At 37.2% G+C, this 27903-nt stretch overlaps 2 protein-coding genes across 2 annotated transcripts; one reads left to right on the forward strand and one right to left on the reverse strand.

The window, feature by feature from the left end:
* Positions 1-103: 103 nt before the first annotated feature.
* Positions 104-7897, forward strand: arg1 (arginase 1). The gene is made up of 8 exons (XM_056770631.1): positions 104-264; positions 395-467; positions 3269-3443; positions 3643-3802; positions 4409-4503; positions 5176-5280; positions 5351-5487; positions 6375-7897. Exons 1-8 carry the CDS (start codon positions 154-156, stop codon positions 6536-6538), a joined length of 1020 nt encoding a protein of 339 aa, XP_056626609.1. The 5' UTR covers positions 104-153; the 3' UTR covers positions 6539-7897.
* Positions 7898-7982: 85 nt separating this feature from the next.
* Positions 7983-27732, reverse strand: p4ha1a (prolyl 4-hydroxylase, alpha polypeptide I a). Its single transcript, XM_056770627.1, has 15 exons — positions 27585-27732; positions 20985-21098; positions 20629-20725; positions 19598-19749; positions 18551-18688; positions 18223-18474; positions 17742-17929; positions 15738-15914; positions 15307-15377; positions 11592-11691; positions 11430-11483; positions 11258-11323; positions 11115-11183; positions 10721-10817; positions 7983-8433 (listed from the first exon to the last, which is right to left on the reverse strand). Exons 2-15 carry the CDS (start codon positions 21082-21084, stop codon positions 8354-8356), a joined length of 1641 nt encoding a protein of 546 aa, XP_056626605.1. The 5' UTR covers positions 21085-21098; positions 27585-27732; the 3' UTR covers positions 7983-8353.
* Between the last annotated feature and the right edge of the window lie 171 nt (positions 27733-27903).

The raw sequence follows: 27903 nt of genomic DNA on the forward strand, positions 1-27903 counted from the left end.
CTTTCTCTCTATTCCTTCCCATAACAACAACATGAGCTCAGTTCAGCAGAGACAATCCAATGACTTTAACACGACACGTGTGTGGACACGCCTCCTGTAATCTGCTTTAATGTCAGAGACGCGCGCGAGTTATTCTGGACGTCCGCGTGAATCATGGCGGCAAATAAGAGTTTCAGCCGATTAAGATCCGCTTTTTATATATTCACACGAAACCATCACCATCACTGTGTTGGAATAATCGGCGCACCTTTCTCTAAAGGACAGGTGAGATCTTACGCTTAAATTCGTCGTCTGCTTTACAAAACCTTCGCGTTTAAAATAATTGTAATTCTGCATATAATGATGCTGTTATATGCATTAGTGCTCTGTGTAATGCACGTGTCATTGACTGCAGAGGAGGGATGGTGTGCAGAGAGGACCAGATCTGATCCGAGCTGCAGGATTGGTGCAGAAGCTTAAAGGGCAAGGTACCGTTACTGCACCATCACACCTCAATAAACACACGCTATTCACACTCATGACTACTGTACTGGACATCACTCGTGAAATAATTCGCATGTTATTCAGCATTTAACTTGTTCATGAATCGATTCAGTGTCCTCTGAACATATTGTTTACTTTGGGGACAAATTGCAGCAATCTTGAAGCTGAAATCATTTGCAGTCTCTTACCACATAATAAATGCTGTAGTGTACTAAAATAGGCTATTTACTCTAATAGTGCTCAATTCATAGATACTGTGTTATACTATAATAAACATGACCGTATTTACTACAGTCATTAATTCACTTTATTACAGAATGCTTCATATACAACAGTGTAGTTACTTAAATATATATTTTTATTTTGCATATCATTCGAAACACAAAATATTACTAATTTAGATGTAATGTACAAGTATTATAGAATGTTAAGCGGTGGTAGGCTACAGTTAATTAGTTTCATTCTTAGATGATTATTATCATTTTTAATAACTAAGTGAGTTTAGATTAGTTAAGAAACTACATGGAAGATTTGTTGATTTAAAGTCATTTGACACGACACGCGAATACTCGAACTGGAATTAAACTCGTTATTAAAACATTTGTGCACATTTGATCACAAAAGCAGTCTTAAGTAGCACGGGAACCTATTTAGTGAAAGACAAAAATTCATTGTATGGGTCAAATTGATCGATTTTTCTTTAAGTAAAAGAGTAAAACGATTTTTATATTATGTTAAGATCGTTCCATGAAGATATTTTGTAAATTTCCTACCTTAAATATATAAAAACATTTTTTTTTGTTTTAAACTGTTGTATCTGCGCCAGATATTGTCCTTTCCTAACACCCATACATCCATAGAAAGCTTAATTATTCTGCTTTCAGATTATGTACTAATCTAATTTTGGAAAAATTGACCCATAAGAGTGGTTTTGTTGTCCAGAGTCACATTTGTGAAACATACAGAATACAGATTAGGATTGCATTAGGATGCCCTGTGGGCAATTCCAGCATTATGGATGTGACATAAACGCTCAGAGAATGTATTTGTTAACAATATATTGAACCATCTGTTTATATTTTACTAAACACTCGTTGATCGATTTTAAACATCAGAAGAATATCAGTCTACGCAAGTTTTCTATTTCAAAAATGGGTGGAAAATGTGTTTTAACATCATAAAAAATGGACATAAGAGACAACACTTTCTAGGATTTCTTTGAATTAACATGCGCAAACCAAAAGGAATAAAACCCAACAAATGGAGCAGGAATGACTCTTCATAGCACATAAAATAGTAACTTTAATAGTTTAATTTGCATCAGTCCGTACATGAGGAATATGTACAGTTATGAATGTCACAATCTTGCAAATAGCATACTTGTCTAACTTTGCTTTAAAAACGCACACAAACTTGCTTTAAAACCTTTAAGAGAGACCTTAATCTATTGCTTCTTTTGTATCTGTCTGACTGTCATTGCACTAAGAATAAACTGTGTCATTACTCTGAGCCAAAGAGAGACTCGTGTCATGAACAAGATCGTGACTGCCAATGTCTTCTTTTTATATTTACTATTGAAAGCACAATCTAATTGGAGCAACAACACTGACCTAGCACCACCCCTCCGTTTGTATTGCATTAGCAACAGATTTCTGTTACTAAATAAGAGTGACACGTGTTTGCATTACAGAACAACAAACCCAGCGATGTTGAATGCTGTTACTACATAACTTCAGTTGATATTGTATAAGAAAAAGAGAACTTGGGCTAATAATTGTAAACCTGTAAACCTGATCAGTAGTATGTCTATTAATAATTTATGTCTTTAATCTTTGTGTGCAGTGTTCTCTTTTTTTGCTTGTTTTTAAAACTACGTTATTGTCCTTATTGTGAATGGATCTTAACAGTCCTAGTCCACATTAAATTCAATTGTATAAATAAAAAGAGCACCATCAAACATTCTCTAAAGTCCCATTGAAATAAAAAAATACAATGCTTATTTTTTCATGAAATATTTCAGTGTTTATTGTAAATAGATTATCAATGTGAGTCATTCTCTTTTTAAAATTCACGTGGCCTCAAAATCTTCAATTAAAATCTGAAAATGCACTTTCTTCCTGTGATGACTTACCATCTTAATCAGACGGTTTGGGCGGAGCATCTGTTAACTCCTCCCCTTCAATGTCATTCTGCTGCCAGTTGCATTTCAAAATGCAACGGCTATTTGATACAACCAATCGAATCACAGAAAAAAACAAAAGCCAAATTAGATTTCTAATTCAAAATTCCTTTTTATTCAGAAATGCATCAGAATTGGGAGGTAAAAAAAAATTGCAACTTCAGTTCCACGGAGACTTTAAAATAGACAACATCTTTGTACAATTAACCCTTTCATGTTTTTAGTACTCAGTAGAGATGTAACGGTATGAAAATATCACATCACGATTATATCAAAATAATTTTTTGACAAAATGCTGGAAATATCCAAACAGTACTGATACCAATTGTATATTAATGTGAATTGCTAAATGCACTTTTCTTGTCATAATCAAATCAAATAAATAAAACATAATATCACATAGTTACAGACTGTCTGAAATAAGTCATGTATTTAGAAATTCATTCCAGAGTTTTAGCTGTTTCTTCAGTCGCATTCAACAGGATTCCTTCATTGGATGACTCATTAAATGCCATTTGAATCTAGACTTTCACCAGTGGATGTTCAACCACAAATGATTTTTGTCTTTAAAAATTCACTAATTTCAGGCCCTCTGTCCCTCTGCAGGTTGTATAGTGAAGGATTATGGAAATCTGACGTTTGAAGACATTCCCGACGATGAACCTGTTGGCAGGGTGAAGATGCCGAGAGCGGTCGGCCGTGCCAATGAGCTGCTTGCAGGCGCTGTGCATAAAGTCAAGAGTGATGGGAACACGTGCGTGATGCTGGGAGGAGATCACAGGTTACACCTCAGTTGTTCCAAATGACTTAAGCTGCCCTTGTCCCTACAACAACATCATGTATATAGTCTTTTAGACTAAAAAAAGACACAAATGAATGATTAAAATATGTTGTAGGCTGTTCGATTGCTCCGAAACCATATGCTTAAGTTTGTTCACAGAAAATGTCATAAGAGGACATTTTTCATCTGGTTCTTCCAGCTTAGCAATCGGTTCGATCTCTGGTCACGCAGCATCGAGAAATGAGTTGAGTGTTTTATGGGTGGACGCACATGCCGACATCAACACACCTTTGACCACACCCACCGGAAACATTCACGGCCAGCCGCTGTCTTACCTCATTCATGAACTGCACTCTAAGGTGACTGATAATCTTGCATTATTCAGTGTAATATGTTGTAGAGTCAATTTCATCACTGTCAAAATCTTACAGAAGAGCTGTAACGTTCCGAACACAGCTGGTGTTTCAGCATCTGTAAACTTAACACTGTTTGTGCTCTTGACTGAGGAAAACTGAATTGCGTTTTGAAATGTGTTGCAATATTGTGTCAGCATGAGGAGGTGTGCTTCCCCAGATGAGTTTTAATTGCGTCTTTGGAGTTAACATCTCTGGCTTGAACACTGCAATAGTACTTGTAAAGCTTTCTGACTTGTGAAATACAAATGAATTAGAATTTATAAAAAATAGGGAAGGGATTTGAAAAGGTTTCAGATTTACTTCAGTATGTTTGAGCATTCTAGAGTGAGTAGGCCTATTGGCATTGTGTCAAAATGTTGTTTTAAATTTACCTTTAGAAATCTCTTTAAAAGGTTTTTGACTTATTTATTATTATTGTGTCAAACAATTTTTTGATGACTTTTTCTTATGAAGCACTTTGAACTATATCATGTATAAAAGTACCATACAAATAGTCCTAAATGTCTTATTATTGATTATTATAATAAGCATATTTCTCCGATTTCTCAGATTCCCATACTTCCAAATTTCTCATGGATAAAGCCCTGTATAGCAGCTAAAGACGTTGTTTACATTGGACTTCGTGATGTAGATCCAGAAGAACAGTAAGCATGTGGACTGCATCACTATTATGATTGTTAAAGGGGTCATGTGACACGGCTAAAACGTATATTATGGTTTGTTTTAGATGCGATGCAATGTGTATACATGGTTTAAGGTGGTTTAAGCTGTATTTTCCACATCGTGTATGTTTGTATCTCCTCTTTGCCCGGCCTCTCTGAATCACACAGATTTATTACAAAGGTCATCGCTCTGAAAAGTGAGCTGTGCTATGATTGGCCAGTTAACTATGCGTAGTGATTTGTTGAATACTGCAAGCGTGTGACGAAAATGTAACGCCTCTTACCATATTTGGAACATCAGGTTCCTCTTCAATTGTACTGACAGGTACGCCACCTTACTTGCGCTGACATTTGGGTGGTATTAGTCAAGATATACCATGAACTGACGTAGATTTGTGTTGGTGTGGTTACAAGAGGTGTTTCAGGCAGGTCTGGGTGAGCATTCACTTTTTGACGGAATGCATATTTTTCTGACATTTTAATTTGTGCAACTTTACGTGTCTAATACATGCATGGAAAACTTAAAACATACCCAAGACACAGAAAAACACATTCGCGCCATATGACCCCTTTAAAACAGATTGTTTGATAATGATTGTTAAAAAAAATATGATTGAACTTTTTCATAATCTTTTCATTATCTTCATACTCCAGTTATATCATGCAGTATCTGGGCATCAAAACCTTCTCCATGATGGACGTTGACAGGCTTGGAATAGCGAAAGTCATGGAGCAGACATGCGAGCACATGTTTTCAAAGTAAGACTTTCCAAAACAGTCAGATTTAAAATATATCCACCAAACACATGTCAACTCTTTTATGGTTTAGAGTGAAAAAACCCATCCACCTGAGTTTTGACATTGATGCACTGGACCCTTCAGTATCACCTGCAACAGGAACACCTGTAGCTGGAGGTCTGACCTATAGAGAGGGGATTTATATCACTGAACACACATGTCAAACTGGTGAGAATATTTTTTTGAATTTTTATGAAAAGTTTTAGTAAATATTAGGCACTCATTTTCATGTTAGCAACTTTAAGTACGTCATATTTATAATATTTAATACATTGGCCATTAGGTACTGCATTCTAGATGTTGGTACAACCATTCCCTGTTGAAAAATCCATAAAGTTTATTTTGCAGTTTTTCGCTCGATGAGCAAGTTTAATTGCAACAATCCTTAATCATAAGATTTCATTGCCTTTAGATGGCTGTTCAATACAGATCTAACCTTAAAGGGATAGTTACCCCAAAATGTTGAATTCTATCATCATTAATACTCCCTCTTGACATTTTAAACCTGTAAGGCTCTCTTTCTTCTGGAGAACACAAAAGAAGATATTTTGAAGAATGTTGGTAACCAAAAAGCATCGGTCCCCATTGACTTGTATTGTTTTTTTGTCCATACAATACAAGTCAACAGGGACCAATGCTTTTTGGATACCAACATTCCCAAAAAATTTCTTTTTTTGTTTTCTGCAGAAGAAAGAAAGCCAAACATGGTTGAAATTACATGAGGGTGTGTTAAAAAAATGAACATTTTAAGGTGAACTATCCCTTTAAAATGGCATTTAAAATCTGTAATTTTTTCCTCTCTCTCTTTTTTAAAACACAAAATTGAAAGTGACTTTACATCTTTACCTGTGTTTACAAATGATATTTCCTGCTAAATCTAACCCAACAGCTCAACTGATAAATCATTATTATAGGCTTGCTGCCGTGAATCAGGTTATGGTAAAGGGAAACAGATTTAATATTTTATTGCTCATTATCTGCTACTAATTTTGACCAAAATTTTTCGGATTGCATCTTTAACTGTGTGTCATCCGTTCTATGTTACTGTTCTCCAGGGCTCCTGTCTGCTGTAGATATGGTGGAGGTGAACCCAAAGCAAGGCAGAACAGAGGATGAGATTAAGTCAACAGTAACAGCTGCTGTCGACCTGTTGCTGGCCTGCTTCGGACGGGTCCGTGAGGGGTCTCATAAACCGGATTACAAAATTCCCAATCCATAAATCAAAAGCTTTGTGTTTTGGTTTATTGCAATTGCTAACATCTTAAAAGCGCTTATACAAAGTAAAAAAATTAATTTAAGAGACATGCAAAACAACTTTTTAGTTTTCTAGGCATTTAATGAGGATGGCAGAGTAGTCAACATGGCTTAGATCATTTTTAGTACAAAACATTGATTCCAAAGATAAACACAAAATGCACACAAGATCTCTGCACAAAGCAAAGAGCTGCTTAGAATAAACAGGTTCTTCCTCTGCTATGACAGCCGATCGGTTTACAGAAGAGTGAATAGATTCAGTAAGCTTTAATGGGGTCAGTATCAGGTGGCTATGGTTTGTACTTTACGCAATATTTGAGGGCCATGTGATCCTAACATTGACCATTGACCTTGTCGTGTTCTCAGTAGTATATTATTAGATCATTGTCGTGTTTAGATAGGGAGGACTCAGAAACACGTGCTGTACCTTTGGCTTCGAATATCGCTTTATCTGTCCTGACACAAATGCCCCTTTGTTAAACAGTCCTGTGGGATGGCCAGAACGATAGGACCAAGAGAGGTGAGGTCAGGTGAGGATTTATGGGAAAATATGACTGAATGCAATAAAGGCAAGAGCTCTATGGTCAGCATTCATGCTCTTATACATACATACATTTACTGTAAACACCCGTCATATCCTGATCGTCGTCGTAAAAATTGAATATGTCTTTTATGCCACCCGTGAATCAATACTGTACAGTTGACCGAAACACAAGACGATGCAGGAAATCAGATCTGCTGTTGTATTCTGATTAGGGTTCCTTTTGATTAACATTATTGATCAATAAATCAATAATACCATTTGGGGAACTCCACAAACAGCAATGGCTGCAAAACCCATAAAATAATCTGAGGTGAATGCATATGGATTCATTTTACAGCTCCGTAATCAAAATGTATTTAAACAATGGTTTGCTTCTTCTCTCATTTCATTTTAGCAAAAACATCTGAGATGTATAACTGAAATGAAACATAACTACAAACACTGTCAAATCTCCCGAATTATCCGTGAGCAACAGTTCAAAATAAAGTGTCACTTGGCTAAATTGTTGAAATTATTTTATATGCAGTTTTTCAACCGTCTGATGGCAATTAAATTATAATACATTATTAATCATCACTAGACCTGTCTATGCTGAAAGCGTCTGATGTTTTTGTCAACTACAACAATATTTTGATAAGCATTTGAAATCAAATCAATTTTAAATTGTGTGCATAACATTTTTTTTAAATCATATGTTAAAATAACAAATGACTTTAAAGCCACTGAATTAAATCGCTGTCAAAATGAAAGTTTTCAAATCTAATAAATGTGCTACTTTTGTAGGTGTGTAACATTGCCAGTCATTCGATTGATTTGAAGTGAAAAGGTTTGTGAGAAATGAGGACGTAAAAAAATTACTTTGGAAAAATCAGGTTTATTCTGTGAAGCTGTGAACATTCATTCTGTACGTATACTTTTCATGTTTCACTTTGGTTTGACTAAGTCATATTAACAGCTCTTATATGACGGCGTTAATATACAGTGCACTAGCTTAAGAGCCATTATGGAGTGTTGTCAGGAATAGTGTCATCCTTAGGTGCCCTGCTGCACTAGGACAAAAGGCACTAACAGAGGTAACATAACCCATAAAATGGCACACGCACACACACATGTACGCTTCTGTAAAAAAAAGAAACATGACAGTCACATGTGGGCTGATGTGAACAGAAAGGATGGTGCTGTGCTTCCATAGTCTGTTCAGAGTCTCGGAGGAAGACATCATGAGGAAGATGATTTTTATTTTCTTCCATCAGACTTTTTCAGGCCACACCGTCTTCTGAATTCCTGCCCTCTCTCGTGGATCCATTTATTAGAAACTAACAGCAATAAAAAAAATATAAGGTTAAGAAAGAGTAAATTCCTGTAACATTTCAAAGGTTAAAGTATATCACACAAAGAAAGCCAGCATGTGTAAATGTGCTCATGCTAAATATAGTTTGTAATATGGCTGGGTATCGATTCGGCTGTTCCGATTCTGATTCACAAGCTCACCATTCGAGTCAATGATTATAGATTTAATACAAATCCTATAGACATTTCTAAATAACATGAGTAAATATATCACATTACAATGGTGAATATAAAACGAAACAAAGAGCCACAAACATGTATATTAACCTTAAAACACACCGTATAACTCATTATCGACACGGTAGAACAACAACCTCGACTACTAAAGATAGTTTCGCAAAGAGCTTGCCAGATCTGACTTCTTTAATAACCCTACAAATAAATACAGAATCGCTCGAGGACATGACCAGCAACTTTGCACTATTTTCTCTAACACATTAGAAGCTGTCGCACCTACGTAGTAAAAAAAGACTTGTGAGAAGAACATTAACATAAATTAACAAATAAACAGACATAACCTGACCTGGTTATTCTGCTGCACCTTGGTAGCAATGAATTCATGAATACGAGACAAAATATTAAAAACTCAACCTCCTAGTCTGCCCTATGAAATAGTATCAACCATCGCCCCAAAAGAAAAGCTACAGTGTTTTTAACCTATAAAACAGGAAGATTCAATTCAACTTATTGCAACATCTAAACTTACAACATGCTTATTACACCCCATACCCACTAAATTATTAAAAGAGTAACTACCTGTTACAATTAAGCCCATTGATAACATTATCAACTCATCAATTAATCTAGGCCATGTCCCAGGACCCTTTAAACTGAGCGTCATTAAGCCTCTTATCAAGAAACCAAACTTAGACCCCAATGAACTAGGAAGCTATAGACCGATTTCAAATCTCCCGTACTTGTCTTAAATACTAGTGTCCACTCAGTTGTGCTCTTTCTTAAAAAATTATGACATACATGAAAAATTTCAGTCAGGCTTGAGACGTTAAAATTACCAATGACCTACTTATAGCATCAGATAAAGGTAAGATCTCACGCCTAGTCCTGCTTGACATTAGTGCATTCGATACTGTAGACCAAAACATACTTTTAGATCTTTTATAGAATTAAACCGGTATTCAGGGACAGGCACTACTATGGTTAAGATCTTACTTATCAGACAGATATCAATTTGTCCATTTAAATGGGCTATCGTCAAATCTAACACAAGAAAATTATGGAATACCTCAGGGATCGGTTTTAGAACCCTTGCTATTCTGCATATACATGCTGCCCCTTGGCAACATTATTAGAAAACATGGAATTAGGTGATAATCAGCTATACATCAAAGTGCATCAAAGATATAAAACATTGGAAATATATATTACCTAACAGAAATATAACTTATCGGACCAAAATAAACAGCAAACAGGATATTTCGGATTATAACCTGCAAATTGAAGTCTGCAGTGTTACTTCAACAAATACAGTTAAAGACCTATGCGTTATATTAGACTGCAACCTGTCATTTGGAAAATCACATCTCAAAGATCACAAAAACAACCTTCTTCCACCTTAGAAATGTAGCCAAATTACGAAATATTTTGTGTGTTGTAGACACAGAAAAGCTTATTCGTGCATTTGTGACCTCAAGACTCGACTATTGTAATGCTCTACTTAGTGGTTGTCCTCCATCATTACTAAACAAACTACAGTTAGTTCAGAATGCAGCTGCCAGAGTTCTAACCAGGTCAAGAAAATAAGATCACATAACCCCAGTTTTATCATCGCTTCACTGGTTACCCATTAGGTATCGTACTGATTTTAAAGTTCTTTTAATTACTTATAAGGCCTTAAACGGTTTAGCCCGTACCTACATAACAGAGTTTCTATCACATTACAACCCATCACGCTCTCGAATATCTCAAAACTCCGGACTTTTGATAACACCTAGAATAACTAAATCATCCAAAGGGGTTCGAGCTTTCTCAAACATAGCACCTAAACTCTAGAATAGCCTTTCCGATACTATTCAAGGGTCAAACACACTCTCCCAATTTAAATCTAGATTAAAGACACATATTTTCAGACAGGCATTCCCTTATTGCATAATATGCTAAATAGGCCACCGGGAAACTGCATTTATCAGATATTATTTACTAGAATGATCTTTCTTTTTCTATAAACACCATACAATCTCGAAAAAAATCGAATCATAGCCTTTGAGATTCGATATTGAATGGAATGCCACTCACCCCATTTATTGCCCAACAGTACTGGGCAAGCTGCGTGTCGTGTACTGTAATCTCCATCTCCACTGGGAAAGAGATTATACCAGAATACTGCCGTACCCTAAACACAGAAACATACAAAAATTACTCAAATCTTAAAGCCTTACATAGTCTATGAAGCAGAAGTTTTCAACTGTCTCGTATTCCTATCTAGTAAATGTATAGCAAAAATATCTAGATGGTGTTTTATATAGTAGCAGCTAGAACTCTAGTTTGATTAGACTTGCTGTATTCCAAGAGCACTGGTTGTATATGTATAACAGCCCTTTTAGGATGATTTACAAGTAAAAATGTCCCCACAAGATATTACATGATTGGAATTTCCTCTGGTTTCCTAAAACACACAAACAAAAAGCACCTTCATTGGCTTTACAGCCGCTCCGACATCTGTAAAGACGGTGGCGCCCCCTGATGTCACATCACTCATCTGCAATGGATCACAGGAGTTTAATATCAGGGCAGTTTCATTCATTTATAATACAGTATTACAAAGATACTCACGTAGAACAGCCAGGTGGCTATTCGATTTCCCGTGCCCAACTCTTTGAAAGCATCTGGTTCATCTTTCTGGAGGACAGAAGCATTTTCAATCTCACCACACTGTGTATAACTGTACTTCACTACATCATGCACTCTGTTTAACAAGATGACTATTGAAGAACCTTTAATTTACCCGTCCAAAGTCAAAATGGGGCTCATATTGTCCTCCAACACCGTAATTTGCCACCTAACAAATAAGAAAAATACAGACCAATGAAATATAAATGCGGATCGTGTTTTATTCTTCTCTTTTTTGGTCTATTGCTCTCTCCCGTGCATTAAAACAGAACTCTACCTGCAGCTCCTCAGCCGTTTTGACATTGAGTCCAGTGATGTCTTCTATGCGTTGATTTATACGACTCACAACCGGATGCTCGTAGGCGTCTAACCAGGCACTGAGAGCAGAGATTTCTATTAACCATCAAACTGCACTGTATTCATCACCAAGAATTACAAAATACACTCAAATGTGTTTTCATAACGATTATTGTTAAAACAAATACAACCTTGGAGGCTGTCAACAAAAGATGCGAGTTGTTCAGTACAGAAGAATTAATATAGAGCAATGAAAGGAAGCTGTAGTTAGTGTGTGATTTTAGTATTATTAGCAGGTAACATGCACATCATGAATGAATGAGGACTTAATGCTTCTTTCACTACAGCCCTCTGTACACCCGTCAATTTCACACAATTTTATTTTCAGTCCTGTCACAGGCAATGTCTTCCTTTCTCTGTTAGCTGTTCAGAAAAGCTAGCTTATCTGCATTCAATTTATTTTACTGAACATGAATTGGATCCATTTAACATTTTAAGAGAGGCACAATTGTAAATGTGCCTAAATGTAAATGTAAGTTAAGATCAAAATAAAATAAGACAACATGACAATCTTCAAAGGTTATTTTTGCTATCCAATATTTATTTTATTAAAAACATTAACTCAAATTTGAATTAAAATGGATAATTTCCTTAATATATTTAAATAAAGTCTGTGCTGTTACAATTTAAAGAAATCATTCTGCCTCCATGCAGTTAATAATAAACCAGGGACCTAAGAAATCTCTTAGATTTTTTTTCCCAACTTCCATTTTTATTTTTCTAGATTCTGTGTTTTTTTTTTTTTTGTGGTGTACAACTATGTTAATATGAACCAGTATCTTACATCTTATGTTTTTTTATTTGGCTGTTTTAAGTCTACTTACATTTGATTACTTGTTTTGTAAATTATTAGTAGCAGGTTTGATACGAGGTAAACTAGACTTTAATTTTGACGACAGACTTTAATTTTGACGGCATGCTGCAAAGTTTGACACCAGCTTCACTCAAATGAAACAGTAAAATGCAGAGCTGTAGTGATGGGAAGTCCGGCTCTTTTCATCGATCCGGCTCTTACGGCTCTTTACTTAGTACTACCTTATATTATAGCCCAATTATCAATTGTGAATGCTTTCAGAATTATTAAGCATTTTGTATAATGTTTTTCATAAAATACTTATTTTTAGCCATTTTTTGTTACGAGAAAAATACAAAATTCCTAATATTTAACATTTTTCATAAAACATTTAAGTGATAGTTCACCCAAAAATGACATTTTTTTAAATTAGAAAGATATTTGTAAGAATGTTAGCAATTTTCAAATCTGTGACATCATTGATTGCCATAGTAGGACAAATACAAATGGTAGTCAAAGGTCCCCAGAACTGTTTGTTTTCCTAAATTCTTCAAAATAACCCACTTTGTGTACAAAATACACACTATATTTTTCCTATCATGGAAGTGGATCATGTCAAGGATCTGAAAATTGCTCCCATTCTTACAAATATATTTATTTTGAAACAAGCTGAGGGTGAGTAAATGATAACAGAATTTTCACTTTTGAGTGAACTTTCCCTTTAAGACACTTCTTAAGTGCATGTTGGCATTTAGAAATATTAGATGCCTCAGCTTGGAAGGCATGATATCTTGTCTTTCGTTTTTCGCTCATTTCTTACAACACGCTTACACTTAAATCCGCTTCCCCGGATTCCACATTTTGAATTTCATAAGCTGTTCAGTGATACTTTCTGGTGTGTTTTCTACTGGTGAGTGAGTTTGCCAGTTTGAGGGTCATGCACGGTGGCACGGCTGAGCTATAGAGCGAGCACAGAGAGAGGAGATAGAACGAGGCAGTTGAAAGGAGGGACCACTGTTTGCTGTTGGCGTGTGCAATGTGTGAAATATCATCAAACCCCAGAGACAAGGCTTATTCTGAACTACACCAGCTGGTGACCTGAACTGCATGGCTGGAGGGCGGCATGTGCCAGGGCTGAATTGCTACTGTAAACTGAGAATATCTCTGGGCCGACATTTTCAGGCGGAAGTATCTGAACCTTTGGATTGACCATGGACTTCTGCATTAAGTTATAAGAATCAATCACATCGCTACAGTTAGATGTGACAGCGGTCAGTTTTTAAAGCTGTTATCTGTAACTTTTGCTTTGATGTTGCAGTGGTAAAGCCTAGCGCCCCCTGGTGGAATGTGACAGGACATGTTTATACATAAATATGCAAATTCATTCGATTTTAATATTGTTTTATGTAGGGTTGACCTGGAATCGTCAAAGATTCAATGCTTCAATAGGAGGAGTCTGATTCGACTACCAATCTCACAGTCGAATCATCGCAGAGGTGTTATGCAATGGGGGTCATGCCATTTTTTTAATATGGTGGTTATATGGGCAGTGGCATATCAGACGGGCAAGCACTGTGCTACCAAACATATATTTATTTAGTTAAGAATTGGGACATTTTTAGGATTGGGTACCGAAACCCCCGTTACGTGATGTTTAAGGAAAATGTCCATTAATTTTACTCTTTGTGGCTTATGTTTTGAAAATGATGTTCCCCTGCATTTTTAGACATTTTGCCTACACACATTTATATTCCACATTATGAATGATGGCTTATGGATGACTCTGGCTTATTTCGTTTTTTATTTATTATTAAGGTACATTCTGTTCTAAACTTATTTTTTAAAAGTGCAATAGGGTTTACTTATGTATTTTGACACATTTCCGAGTAAAACAGAATTTCAAAATGAGAAAACAATTGTGGCAGTGCATTGTTTCTCCCCCCGATTTGATTGAATGTATAAAACAGCCTTTGCATTTTGAAATGGAACTGGAAGCAGACTGAGAGTTGAAGGGGAGGAGTTAACAGATGCCCCGCCCAAGCCGTCTAACATACGTTATTTAAAATAGATAGTCACTACAGGACGGAAGTGCATTTTCTGATTTTAACTGAAGATCACGAGGGGACATGATTTTTAAAAAGAGAAGGACCCACACTGGTAAGCCATTAAAAATCAACGCTGCAATATTTCAAGAAAAATAGGAATTCTCACTTTTTATTTCACTGGGACTTTAAGTAAAGTTTGGGGGATTAAGTTCTGGTCAGATCTCAAAATTGAGCCCTTCATGACGAACAGTGAGGTGGTTATAGTGGACTTATGATCTGATCTTCAATAAAGGTAAAAGATTGTGTTTGTCCATTAGTTTGAATAACAAGCAAAATTTTATGACCAATTCACGCAGGAATTCCTGTAAATCTGAGGGGTCACAGACACAACTCTGTTTTGACCGATTCTGTTTCTCTCTTGAAAAAAAGCGGCGAGAGCAACATTCCCAGAAACGGTTAAACAAACTGGGATATCTCGGATCATCTGGTAAACTTTGAAAGGTCAAAGAGTCAAGAGGGGAATTGCACTGCAACAGCAACATTACGCAAGACTCCCATGTTCAAAAATGAATTTATAAATAATTTCCGTCAAGCAATACATGTCATTCAATGAGAACTATCTGGATTATACTGTCATTGTTTGGAGTCATTTGTTTTTAACTCATGTCTTCATCAAGTCAGACTATTTCAATTGCGTCCATAACCCATTTGTCTGCGCTCGTGCTAAAGTTGCATTCCCAGCATGCAGTGGGGCAAGCTGGTTGGCTAGCATGGCCACAAGCCAATCGGAGCCTTACCTTTTACTGATGCGATACTGGGCGGTCTCAAGAACGCCGGTAACGGGGTTGGAGATGGTGGCACGGCGCAGCTGTAGAGCCAACCGGTCAAGAACACACGTTACACTTAGACTTCCTGTTTACTTTAACATTAACATGAGCTTACAATTCACCTACAGACCCAATGTGAGTAACCCTGCTTACACTCATAAAGAATGTTTATTATCAGATTTACAAAAACATACTGTAAATATCAGCGCTACCCTTCGTTTTCTCAACATAAACATATGATTTAAAGTGAGCACATAGATTCAAGAGGCACAATAACTAGGTTGGTAGGTTTACATCATTGCACTGGTTCTATACAGTACCATTTAACTTCAAATTATTTAAGGGTAACGTGTGTGCACACGACTTCTAGGTGATGCTTGCATGTTTAAAGGTGAACTCACCCTTGGTTTGGCAAGCTCCTTCACCTTCTCCATTTCCTGCTCGGTTATAATGTTGTGGTATCGGATGATGCGCGGACGATCCCATTCGTCCTCCTGTTTAACTGGACCGATCACGTAGAACGGATGTCTGTTATTGTCGTGGTACCGGCAGAACAGGCGCCGTTGTCTGCGAGGGGTCTGTAAAAGTAAGATCGTGAAAAATATCACTAAGCTACTGTTGTCAAAAGTCCCGGTACTTCGGGTCCGGTACCTAAAAATAAAAAAGTTGGTGGTACCTAACTTTCATAAGACCCGGTGGTTACACTGTCCCGGGTCATTTGTAAGCGCCAATGCTAATCCTGTCAAGTATCCTTATTAATCATTTAATGCTTCTATAACTGTACTGAGGCTTCTTAAACCTAATAAAGAAAATCTGTTGCATTTATTATTTTAATATACAGTTACCTTAATATAAGTAAGTAAGTGCAGTATAAAGTATAAGTGAGGTTTGTTTTACTATTGCATAAGCATGTTTGTTCAGTCAGTTACTGAAGTTTATTCTATTTGTTTTATAAAGAAGAAGACGGAGGAGGATGTTCATCAGCATAAAAGACCCCAGTGAGCACACAACAGTTTCTGCAACAATTAACTTGTACTTCATGTATACAAAATGGAATTGCTTTTAATACATTTATATTACTGGTGGGCCGTTAACGGCGTTAAGCGAGACTTTTATCGCGCGTTAAAAAAAATGTCGCCGTTAATCTATTCTCAAAGTTGGGTTGGGAGCTGGGTCTATACTACGCAAGCTATGATGACTTTCACCTTGATATTTTAGCGCGGATGTATAGCAGCTTAACTGCACTGTACGGGGCGAGAACGAGATTTTTCAACTCGCGTGATTCGCGTCATTCGCGGAAGCAGAAGCCGCCTCATCATCTCATAACCAGGGCTTCATTCGCGCGATTCGCGCAGCAAGTTGGTCTATTGCCTCTTTGCATTAACATATAAATCACTCGCGCTTGACACGCCATTCGCGTTTGGTCTGAACACAACATAACGTTACTGTGAAATGACCACATCAAACGTGACGTGCTAACATGGATGCAGCTATGAAGCCGCCGGGTTTGCTTCAGGGAATATTAATTTTTAAGAAGCTTCCCAATAGAAACATCGACAAGACTAAGGTTGTTTGCACCTTGTGCAATGCGGAATTGGTTTTAAATAAAAAAACACTTTCTCTCAACAGGTAGTGGTCCAGCCTTAGTTGAAACCAGTAACTTTGTATTGAGATCTAATGTATTATGGCTCCTGTATGACATATCGCTTGTTGCTCCCTCACTCTTTGTAAGTCGCTTTGGATAAAAGCGTCTGCTAAATGACTAAATGTAAATGTACTGTAGGAGCTCTTCCAGTCGCAAGTACCACCTAAACACAAATCATCCCTTAGCTAATGCGGAAGTAAACACAAGTTCATCTTATTGAACATAATTTAATTTTCATCACCAATTATCATAGTAGAACAGCTTTCTCAAGCAATTTGAGATGCATTTTGGAAACAGGAGATGAGCCCCTGGTCTAATGCGCCACCTGGTTTGAGAAACCCGTTCTCAAAGACTTACTTTTAGTCATTATTTGGGTAGCACACATATTCTGAATGCCTTCGGCAGAATTCAAATGAGCCATTTTAATCTAGATTAATCTAGATTAATTCCAAAATTAATCTAGATTAATCTAGATTAAATAAATTAATCTATGCCCACCACTAATTTATATCAACAATGGTCTTTATAATTTAACTGGTATTGGTACCGACTACTGAAATTATGGTACCGTGACATCACTACACTAAGCAAAATGCAAACATTCAAAACGAAAAATATTCCTTCTAATTGGCTGATGGCATAGCTATAAAGCAGTCTGATAATGCTTTAATAAAGGGGTCAGACTGCTAAACCCTTCCATGGAAAAGAAAATCAACAGACTTTTATAATAATTACCGGTCTTCTTGACAGATATATTTACCATCGTGAGTCCTTCTCCTCTGCACAGCCGCTCATATTTTCTCTTCTCAGGGAGATACTCCTTCATCGACTTGTCTTGCCCTTTCTCGCTCTCCTCCGCAGTATTGTGTGGCTCCTCTGTCTTACTCTGTTTGGCTAACTGATATGCAAAATATTTCATGTTCCCAAGGGCTCGCTGGTGATCAGGGTCTGTACAGCAGAGATTTATGTGTTATCTAGCAGTTCATTCGGTTGAAAACTGCATCTCTACTTAGTTAACATGTGACCACTAGCGGCACACCCACACTCAAATGTTATCGCTCAGACTTTATGTTTTTCTTTCTCTGTTGTGTTTCAATTAAGTATCTACTTTCAATGTTCTGCACAATATAAGGTATTGTTTCCATACAAAGTACTAATGCTGTGGGACGAGTGAGATGTTGACTTAGCGTTGCATCTTTGGTAAACACCTGGAACAATAGATTTAAGAGAAAGAAACTAACCGATAGTGAGCAGTCTCTTGGTATTATCCAGAGCTCTCTCTAGCTCCCCCTGCTGGTAGACGGAGTAACTGAGATAATCCAGCACAGTCACGAGGTCAATGCTGGAATCTTCTCCTTCATCCAGCTGCTTGAGCGCCTGAGCCATCCACAACTCCGTATGATAGTAGTCTGCTTCGGAGTAGGATATTTTTCCCAGTTCGTAACAGTCCTCTACTGACAGCGTGCTCTTATAAGGCAAGTCTGTGGTGATGCCTAGAAGAAAACACATACACTGAAGAACAAATCTAAATTGTTGGCATTTACATACTCTTCTGTGCGTCACACTCACCAGGCAGATCTCCAGAAGAGATGGTCTGTGTGTCCAGTTGATAAGTGTCCTGCAGTCGGATAAGAGCTCTGCCGGCACCTGTCTGGTCTTCATCATTAGGAAAATGCTGACGCTGGATGGTCAAGTTTGAAATGAAGCCTGAAGAAAATGTATTTTAGAGATGTGTCCTATTAAATATCTGTTCTTAGTTTTAAAAAGACAGGTATTTAAAACTAGAGAGGCACCGATTGCAATTTTCTTTGCCGATTCTGATGTTATATCCACAAACTATAATTGACAGTATATAAAAAAAACATTAACTTTTCTTCAATACACATTTTTTGTGTATTTTTTTCTTCAATACACAATACATACATTTTTTATTATTATTACATAAATTATTGAACATTACAATTTCCCTAAATACAGTTCTACAACCTGCATTAAATTACAGAATCTTCTCTTGCCCAAATAACTCTTAAATTGAAGAACTCTGTAAATAATTAAATATGACTAAACCAAATCACTTAATCAACCTTTTTCATATTTTTACTCTCACAAAAGTCTAAGATAACAATAAAATAGTTCAACTTTATTCTTGTCTGTTTCTGTTTATGAAACTATTATTGCTTTATTATTATTTTTTCTGAAATGTAAAATAACTTGTCTTTATCTTGGGTCTGTAGTACTGTTTTTCAATAAAAAGCTTAAAAACTTAAGAGTGAATTCTACTGTAAATATGTGTATGTATTTGCCCTTTTTGGTTTTAGTAAAGAACTCAATCAGATATATATGACAAATATTGGTTGATTTATTCATTTTTTATAGTTTGGACTTTTTTCAAGTCTGCGTCGCTGGCAACATACGATTGGCTTCGAATCGGCAAGACATGAGACTGATCGGCCAGTCACCGGTCACGGCCGATCATGCAAAAACTGTCCGATTTTGGTTTCTGACCGGTCAATCGGTGCACCTTTATTTAAAACGGTACTTGAACCGTAAATAATACATCAAATGATTTACAAGGATTAAATACCAAGTTATGTTATTGTAATAGAGTAGACTGACCATCAGACATATCCTTGAGCACCAGATCTTCCACTTCACCCCACTCTGTGTTTAGTCTCTTCATCAGTTTAAAGGCATTGACAGGGTGACCCAAAAACACCTCCGGGTCCAGTATGGCAGTGGCTGTCAGAGCATCAAGCTTCTCTGCCCACCTGACAACACACACACACACACACACAGAGTACTGCTGAGATCATGAGCGCACATGCATAGTTTCTTCTCTAGAGTTATCCATTGTATATTTGAGCATGTCTGATGGAATATATCAGATGGTAAAAAAACAAATCTGAATTACGTTATGATACCGACTTGTAAGTAGTCTTTAATTCAATTTAACTCATTTATTCCATTTCAAATGTGCATTGTTCCCTTCAACTTTTTGGAGATTTGGAGTTTTTGCCCATTCATCTACGATTTGCATGACTTCAAATCATCATACTCATTTAACATAAGAAAATGAAGTGCATCATTATGTCAAATCAAATAAAATATCACTATTCCCCCCACCCTATGCGGGCATAAAAAAAGTGTTCAAATCAACTAAACTCCACTTTGCAGGTTTTATGCAGAATTCATCTGGTATTCATGTGCGTTTCATAAGTATATTTTTATATGCAACATTCATTTTTAAAGAACGACTGAGCTTTTTAAACAATGATTTGGTTATTGTGGAAAGAAAAGTGACATGGGAGAACATCAGAAATGCAATGAATTCTAGCATATTTACATCAATATTCGAGTTTGTAAAGAAAACCAATCAAAATCATTAAAGAAATTCTATTTATAAACCATTAGTTTTATGTAGTGTGAGCATTATTGCAGTAGGATTTAATGATTGTATTGGTTCCCATCTATTGTATATATTGTATTCAATATTGTATTCCCCTTATAAGCATTCAATCCATTACATTTGTATTTTAAGGCAGCGTTCCATTGGTTGTATAACTCCCGGTCAGCTGACTTCAGTTTCACTTTTCAAGAATTCAGGAAGTCAAAAGTGAAGAATCCCCATGTCATCAGATATCACTCACTGTTTGACCTGCTCCAGTTTGCTCTCCTCCGCTTTAATGTAGTCTTTTAATGACGTCACCAGGTCCTTCTCTGTGAATAGCAGATCTGTCATTTGACCTGCAAACACCCAAAAATATCTCTTCTGTCACTTTTTCACACAATTTCATTTGACATTTATGCATTTGGCAGACGCTTTTATCAAAAGAGACTTTCTTTACATTATACTATACATGGTTCTTAGTATGTGCAATCCCCTGGGATCCAACCCATGACCTTGGCGTTGTTACCCCTATGCTCGAACCATTGAGCCATTCGGTTTTCTTCTAGAATCTTGAACATTTCTAAACATTCATGAATAAGGAAAGAGGTCACATACCGATAGAGGTGAAGAAGTCACTGTGAGCGGAAGAAACCTTCAGCAGACAGCTGAGGAGTGAAATACAACACACACTCCAAACCCCCATCTTTACCAGCATACCCCTTAAACAGTCTGAAAGAGAGAATGAAGAACAATTTACACAATTTACCAGCTTCAGTAGCACATTTCTGGAAAAACCATGAATAGTTCAGTCAACATTACTCTACAGAATTCCATTGTAATTTATTTGTGTTTCAGGCTTTGTTGAATATGACGGTGTACGTGTTATATATAATGATGTTGTAGGTGAAGATGTTGATGATCCGAATCCTACACCACTAAAGATAAATAGAGACATATCTAATAACACACACAAAATACCAAGTATAAATCAGGAACTCAAAAAATTAACTATATATTCTCATTATAGCAAGAATGTCACAAAAAGGGAAGTTTTAAAGTCGAAACTCCTGCATCCTACGCATTAATGCAATACCAGAAAAATGTTAGCACAGAGGAATATGAGGGGGAGATGTGCCTTCTGTGCCAGACTGATGTAAACACTGAAAGAGTGTGTCAGCTCGCTGCAGTCAGCAACATTACATGCAGCGAAACTGTGCTTGCACTTTGTAAACAGAACAGCACAACTTCAAACCTTCTTCAACAAACTTCGAACAACAGCAAAATTTCTTACTTACCATAGTTAATTAATAATTTTTGTTCATTTGATAGTTCTGTATCAGGACCAACTTTTTTGTTTGCTGCAACCAAATTTGTATTTAATCCTTTAAATATGGGCTAACACACTCAGTGTCTGCCAATCTCATATTAATCTTGAGTACCTATACAGTAGTATTACATACGTAGTATCTTTGAAGAGTATTTAGTTTGATCAAATGTATAAAAGAGAGATACAGCTGTACGATTATTTCCGGAAAACACGAGCTGCTGGAGGGACGGAACTACAGCACGAGCACACAATACATCATCGCATTATCCCTTATTATGCACGTACGCGCCAATTGCCAACAAAACAATTTACCGCATGCAGTTCATCACGCCTTCTATCAGTTCAAACGATCTGCAAATCCATCGTTATATCCCCCGTTTATATAACATCCATCACTGAAATGCTGTGAACAAACAAACACCTCAACTTCTCTCACTATCGCAAGAGTAACGAGCTGCAGGCCCACAGCGCAGCTAATCTTGAAGCAGCGCAGTTACGAAACAGGGATCCAGACTTAGCAAAAACCTACTGAAACAAGTTGGAGTGGTGGGGGAGTGTATCACGTGCAGAAATACTACCTCATATGTCCTACTCGTTTTGAGAAGCCAGCACGTTTAACAGTGTAAAGAAGTCAGAATGCATGACAAAGCATGTTATCTCGCCTTTAAAGCAATGGTTCTGTGGTACGCATACCACTGGTGATAATCGAAGAGACCCCTAGTGGTGTATGAAATGACAGGAAATTAAAAAAGTAAATCAGTCCGTAGATTGACAGAGAATCTTAATAAAATTACTTAAACATTCCTAAATTATCAACATTCACGTCACTCCATATTGTCCCCGTCTACATTTGCAAGGAAAGCCCAGGAAAACTTCACTCTTCTCCCCCAAAAACTGTATCTCGTGAGCATCATTTGCAATAGAACAATCACAGCAGACTAAACAATCTGACCAATCACATCAGACTAGGCTAGGGGAAAGGAGGGGATTAGACAGATGAATCGCGTAACAAATCATTTGAGTCAGTCAAGAAGTAAGGTAAGATTAACTGCCTACTATTACAAAATTATAGTGCTTTTACACCTTCTATGTACATAAACTTGTTGTTGGACTCTCCAAAAACCAAAGTAGGACCTTTAAAATCCCTAGTTTTCTACTCGATCTGCATTTACACGGATCCGGGAAAACAAATAAAAACGTTATTTTATGCATTCCAGGCAAGTGGATGGTGATGTTGCGCTGTAAAGAAACACTATGCGCCTGCGGCAATACGAATACCCGGTTTTAAGAGTGCTTTTAATAAACTTTGTCGCGTTTATGTGTGTTTATAGTTTGTGTCTAGCATCTGTTTTCCATAGCTTAATCCAAACTATAGGAAATAAGCAGAAAAATGACTCTAAAGGTCTTTGTAACTACAGTCCGAAATTTTCATATGCGTTTTTTGTAAACTCAGCAAAAAAAAGAAACGTCCCGTTTTCAGGACTGTGTATTTCAACAATAATGTTGTAAAAATCCAAATAACTTAATGTTTTCCATACATGTTCAATTAACCATAATCAATTAATTAACATGCACCTGTGGAGTGGTCGTTAAGACCTTAACAGCTTACAGAGAGTAGGCATTTAAGGTCACAGTTCTAAAAACGCAGGACACTAAAGAGACTTGTCTACCGACTGTGAAAAACACCCAAAGAAAGATGCCCAGGGTCCCTGCTCATCTGCGTGAACGTGCATTAGGCATGCTGCAGGAGGCATGAGGACTGCTGATGTGGCTAGGGCAATAAATTGCCATGTCCGCACTGTGAGACGCCTAAGACAGCGCTACAGGGAGACAGGAAGGACAGCTGATCATCCTCGCAGTGGAAGACCACGTGTAACAACACCTGCACAGGATCGGTACATCCGAATATCACACCTTCGTGCCAGGTACAGGATGGCCACAATAACTGCCCGAGTCACACCAGGAACACACAATCCGTCCATCAGTGCTCAGACTGTCCGCAATAGAGAGAGAGGCTGGACTGAGGGCTTGTAGGCCTGTTGTAAGGCAGGTCCTTACCAGACATCACCAGCAACAACGCCGCCTATGGGCACAAACCCACCTTCGCTGGACCAGACAGGAGTGACAAAAAGTGCTCTTCACTGATGAGTCACGGTTTTGTCTCACCAGGGGTGATGGACAGGTTCGTGTTTATCGTCGAAGGAATGAGCGTTACACCGAGGCCTGTACCCTGGAGCGGGATCGATTTGGAGGTGGGGGGTCCGTCATGGTCTGGGGCGGTATATCACATCACCATCGGACTGAGCTTGTTGTCATTGCAGGCAATCTCAATGCCTTGCGGTACAGGGAAGACATCCTCCTCCCTCATGTGGTACCATTTATGCATGCTCATCCGGACATGATCCTCCAGGAGGACAATGCCACCAGCCATACTGCTCGTTCTGTGCGTGAGTTTCTGCATGACAGCAATGTCAGTGTTCTGCCATGGCCAGCGAAGAGCCCGGTCCTCAATCCCATTGAGCACGTCTGGGACCTGTTGGATCGCAGGGTGAGGGCTAGGGCCATTCCCCCCAGAAATGTCCAGGAACTTGCAAGTGCCTTGGTGAAAGAGTGGGGTAACATCTCACAGCAAGAACTGACAAATCTGGTCCAGTCCATGAGAGGAGATGCACTGCAGAACTTCAAGCAGCTGGTGGCCACACCAGATACTGACTGGTACTTTTGATTTTGAGCCTACCTTCATTCAGAGACACATTATTCTACATGTCTGTGAAAATTTTTTAGTTTATGTCTTATGGTGTTGACTCTTTTAGTGTTCATACAAATATTTTCACATATTAAGTTTACTGAAAGTAAAAACATTTGAAAGTCTGAGGATGTTTCTTTTTTTGCTGAGTTTATTTGGCTCTCGTTTGTACGGTGTCTCTGAATTGTTTAAAAGGCCACTCAAAATGCTTGACGGAGGAAAAAAACGGACGAAAATATCCGATGTACAACGTGACAACGTATTTATTTTTTTAATATGTGACTCAATGTGCAATGGGCTTAAGTCAGCGACTGGATTTTGAACCACAAAACTGTCACATGGTTTGGCAAACTATAGAGAGATGCATTTTGTTTAGTAGGTTACTCAAACAATTTTTCCTGGTGGCTTTAAGAAAGTCACTTTGTTGACTTGTTTTACACATATTCAAAAAAAAAGACTAGTAGAAATCATTAGCCAACATATAAACGTGCATAACCAATTGCTTCATTTAAAAGAATGTTAGGAAGAAGTTAACTTTACACTTTTTTCTTGAACCTCAATGATGAACTGGACAAGAAAATGTCTGTATCTCACCAATATATCATGTTTCTTTGAAAATACAGATATTTCACGTAGGCTTTCCAGTGTTCAAAAAGGCCAAAATGGCATGTTGCTAATGCAATTCCCAACAGTTTCCAAGACAACAGTAAGCTAACCGTTGATGACAATAACAGCTGCTAAAACAAACACAAATAGCACAGATTACTTAACATCCCTTTTGTTAAAATACATACAAATTTCGGTTAGCAAATAACTAAAACAGGGCTTTGTATAAAGTCATCAAGGCTTTTGACCCTTTAAAGCAGGAATGTGAGGAGAACATGATGACTAAAGTTTGGAGGAACTAGTATTAACTTGTACAGAGAGCTTGTCTAAAATCCTGCAGTGAAAAGCAACAGCCTGAGGGTAAGTCAGGGAAGGTTACTGGATGTGGTCACTTGATAACAGGCAGAAAATGACCACACCTCTTGTATTGTGGCCTATCCTTAGAAGACTGTACCATGGTTTCTAAAATGTATGGTGAAGTTGTGTCAAAATCGAATTAAACAAACATTACAAAACATGGGATATTAACGTCATATTTGGAATCTGTTTTTATTTGAATGCGACATTTTCAAGCTGTAGAAACAATTATTACTTTTTACACGTTTGCACTTTCCATAACCATGTGATCACAGTGACATGATTTCAGATCAAATAAGCGTATACATCCATTCACATCACACAGCTTCTGCATTCAGATAACTGATGAGACCGATTATGGTGAAGTTAGAAGAAAGAGCAGATGCCCCTCAGGAATGAGGTTTGCGTGACATCACACTGTGAATGAGCGGTTGACAAATAAATTGTACATGTGTCCTATGGTGTAACAAAGCAACATTTTGAAAACAAACTGCTTATATTACATTATTTTATATGATTCATTAGTGGTGGTTGCGAAGCTAAGCATCACTATTGATATCCTGCATACTTATTTTAATTGTTCTTATATTTATCAAATAAATTAGCATAAGAGAGAGATATTTTCATTGTAAATTTTGTTCTACATTTTTGCCACACCATAAAACAAGTTTGCATATTAATCTCTCAATTTCCCAAAATTCAAATGGGGTGACTGATTTGACAGTGTTTAGATTATACGATACTCAATCCTCACAAACACATTTCAATCACGTATACATTTCCACTTTTAAGAGATCACTGTTTGCTCTACTATATGTTTTTGTATAACTGCTTTGCAACAGCATAAATAGAAGAAAAAAAAGCGCTATAGAAATAAAGTTTTTACAATGAAAAATCAGTGTTTGCAAACAAAAATAGATAAAACAACAGGGTAATTGACAAATATAACATGCATTTGTCCTATGGTGTTGTACAAACGTTTAATAATATATTCTTATGTATAATATAAAATGGCATAAAAAAGAAATTTAACTTAGTTGTTAGAATTTTTCCAAATTTTTTGCTGTCGTGCCATTAACACATTTGTCAACTATATCCATATAACTATAATGTCAGTGTACCATATCAATACTGTGGTCTTTCGAACATGTACAATGGAAAACCATGGCATTCCTCAAAGTACTCTACCTTGAAGTACCACGTAAATTCAACTGTATAAGAACCAGGAAACCTTGATATAATATGACAATAACTTCTTTATTCACTCATACTTTTTATTATACTTTTAGTAAAAGCATAATGCCTGCAAATCTAGCACTGAGTCAATACAGTAACTATACTATAACCGTATCTGTACACTTCCATAGTACAAATAATAATCCATACCCCCAGGTTAGTACACTTTAACTTTAACAAAACAATTGTTACGTTTAGTAAAAGATGCCAGAGTACTTGTATACACCACTCAACTGTAGCTAGTCCACATCTAACAAATGAATAAAGTAAAGTTAACAGTTATGACAGAGTTACTGTAGTATGTGTTAAACACGCTGGATTGAGTGCCACGTCCCGTCCCCTCCCCCAGAGCCCATCAACTAACTCTCGAGTCAAACTGTTACTTTACTGCTACAAGTAACTTTCTTTCAAACCACACAAAACTATTAACAGTGACGACTGTCTGTTGCTACACAGTAACATTTTCAGAGGTAAAAAAAGTTCAAATGTAGCAAGAAAACTCTTGTATCAAATTCAATTGAAACGATATCATCCGATACAGTATTTTAGGATGTATTTGTTACATTTAGGCCGACAGCGTGACAGTTTGTAAACTATGCGCTACTTATATCATATATTCCACACGTTTAATATAATGTATATAATAGGTTAGGATGATATAATGATCAATCAGCGTCTATCGTGAAATCAGGAGGCGAGATCAACAACAACAAACCTCACTGATGAAATCTACAAACAATAACACAAAACATGTTTAGTTCTGAGAATGTCGCGGCGTTTTGCAACTACACGCAAGAAGCAAGCGACAGCAACGCACGGAAAGTGAAAACTATGGGAATGTTTGGGAAATTTCTAGAGGGTCTTATGGCTGCGTGCGTGCGTGCGTGCGTGCGTGACATTGATCGTCTGCAGACGGGTTCACTGAAAAAGCAAGTCAACTCACCGTAACCTCCTGGGTCTGAATAACAGCGAAGTAGCTCAATGTTTGGTTATTTCCAATCCTCGTCGAACCTTCTGGAGCTCGTTTTCTTTCACAATGCTCATGCTCGGATCAGAGCTCCTGAACTGTGGGGAAATCTAAAGGAGACGAATTTTTGTGACGGAGCGCCGCCTACTGGTCACAGCGAGTACAGACGCGTTCAATCCACATACCGTTTATTCTGCTCATTTATTTTAATACAATTATTACATTACATTGAAATATTCGGTTTATGGATGTTACAACTGCTTGACTAAACAATGTGTGGGATAAAGAAGAATGT

Source organism: Triplophysa dalaica, chromosome 17, assembly GCF_015846415.1.
Source record: "Triplophysa dalaica isolate WHDGS20190420 chromosome 17, ASM1584641v1, whole genome shotgun sequence".
NCBI lineage: Eukaryota > Metazoa > Chordata > Actinopteri > Cypriniformes > Nemacheilidae > Triplophysa > Triplophysa dalaica.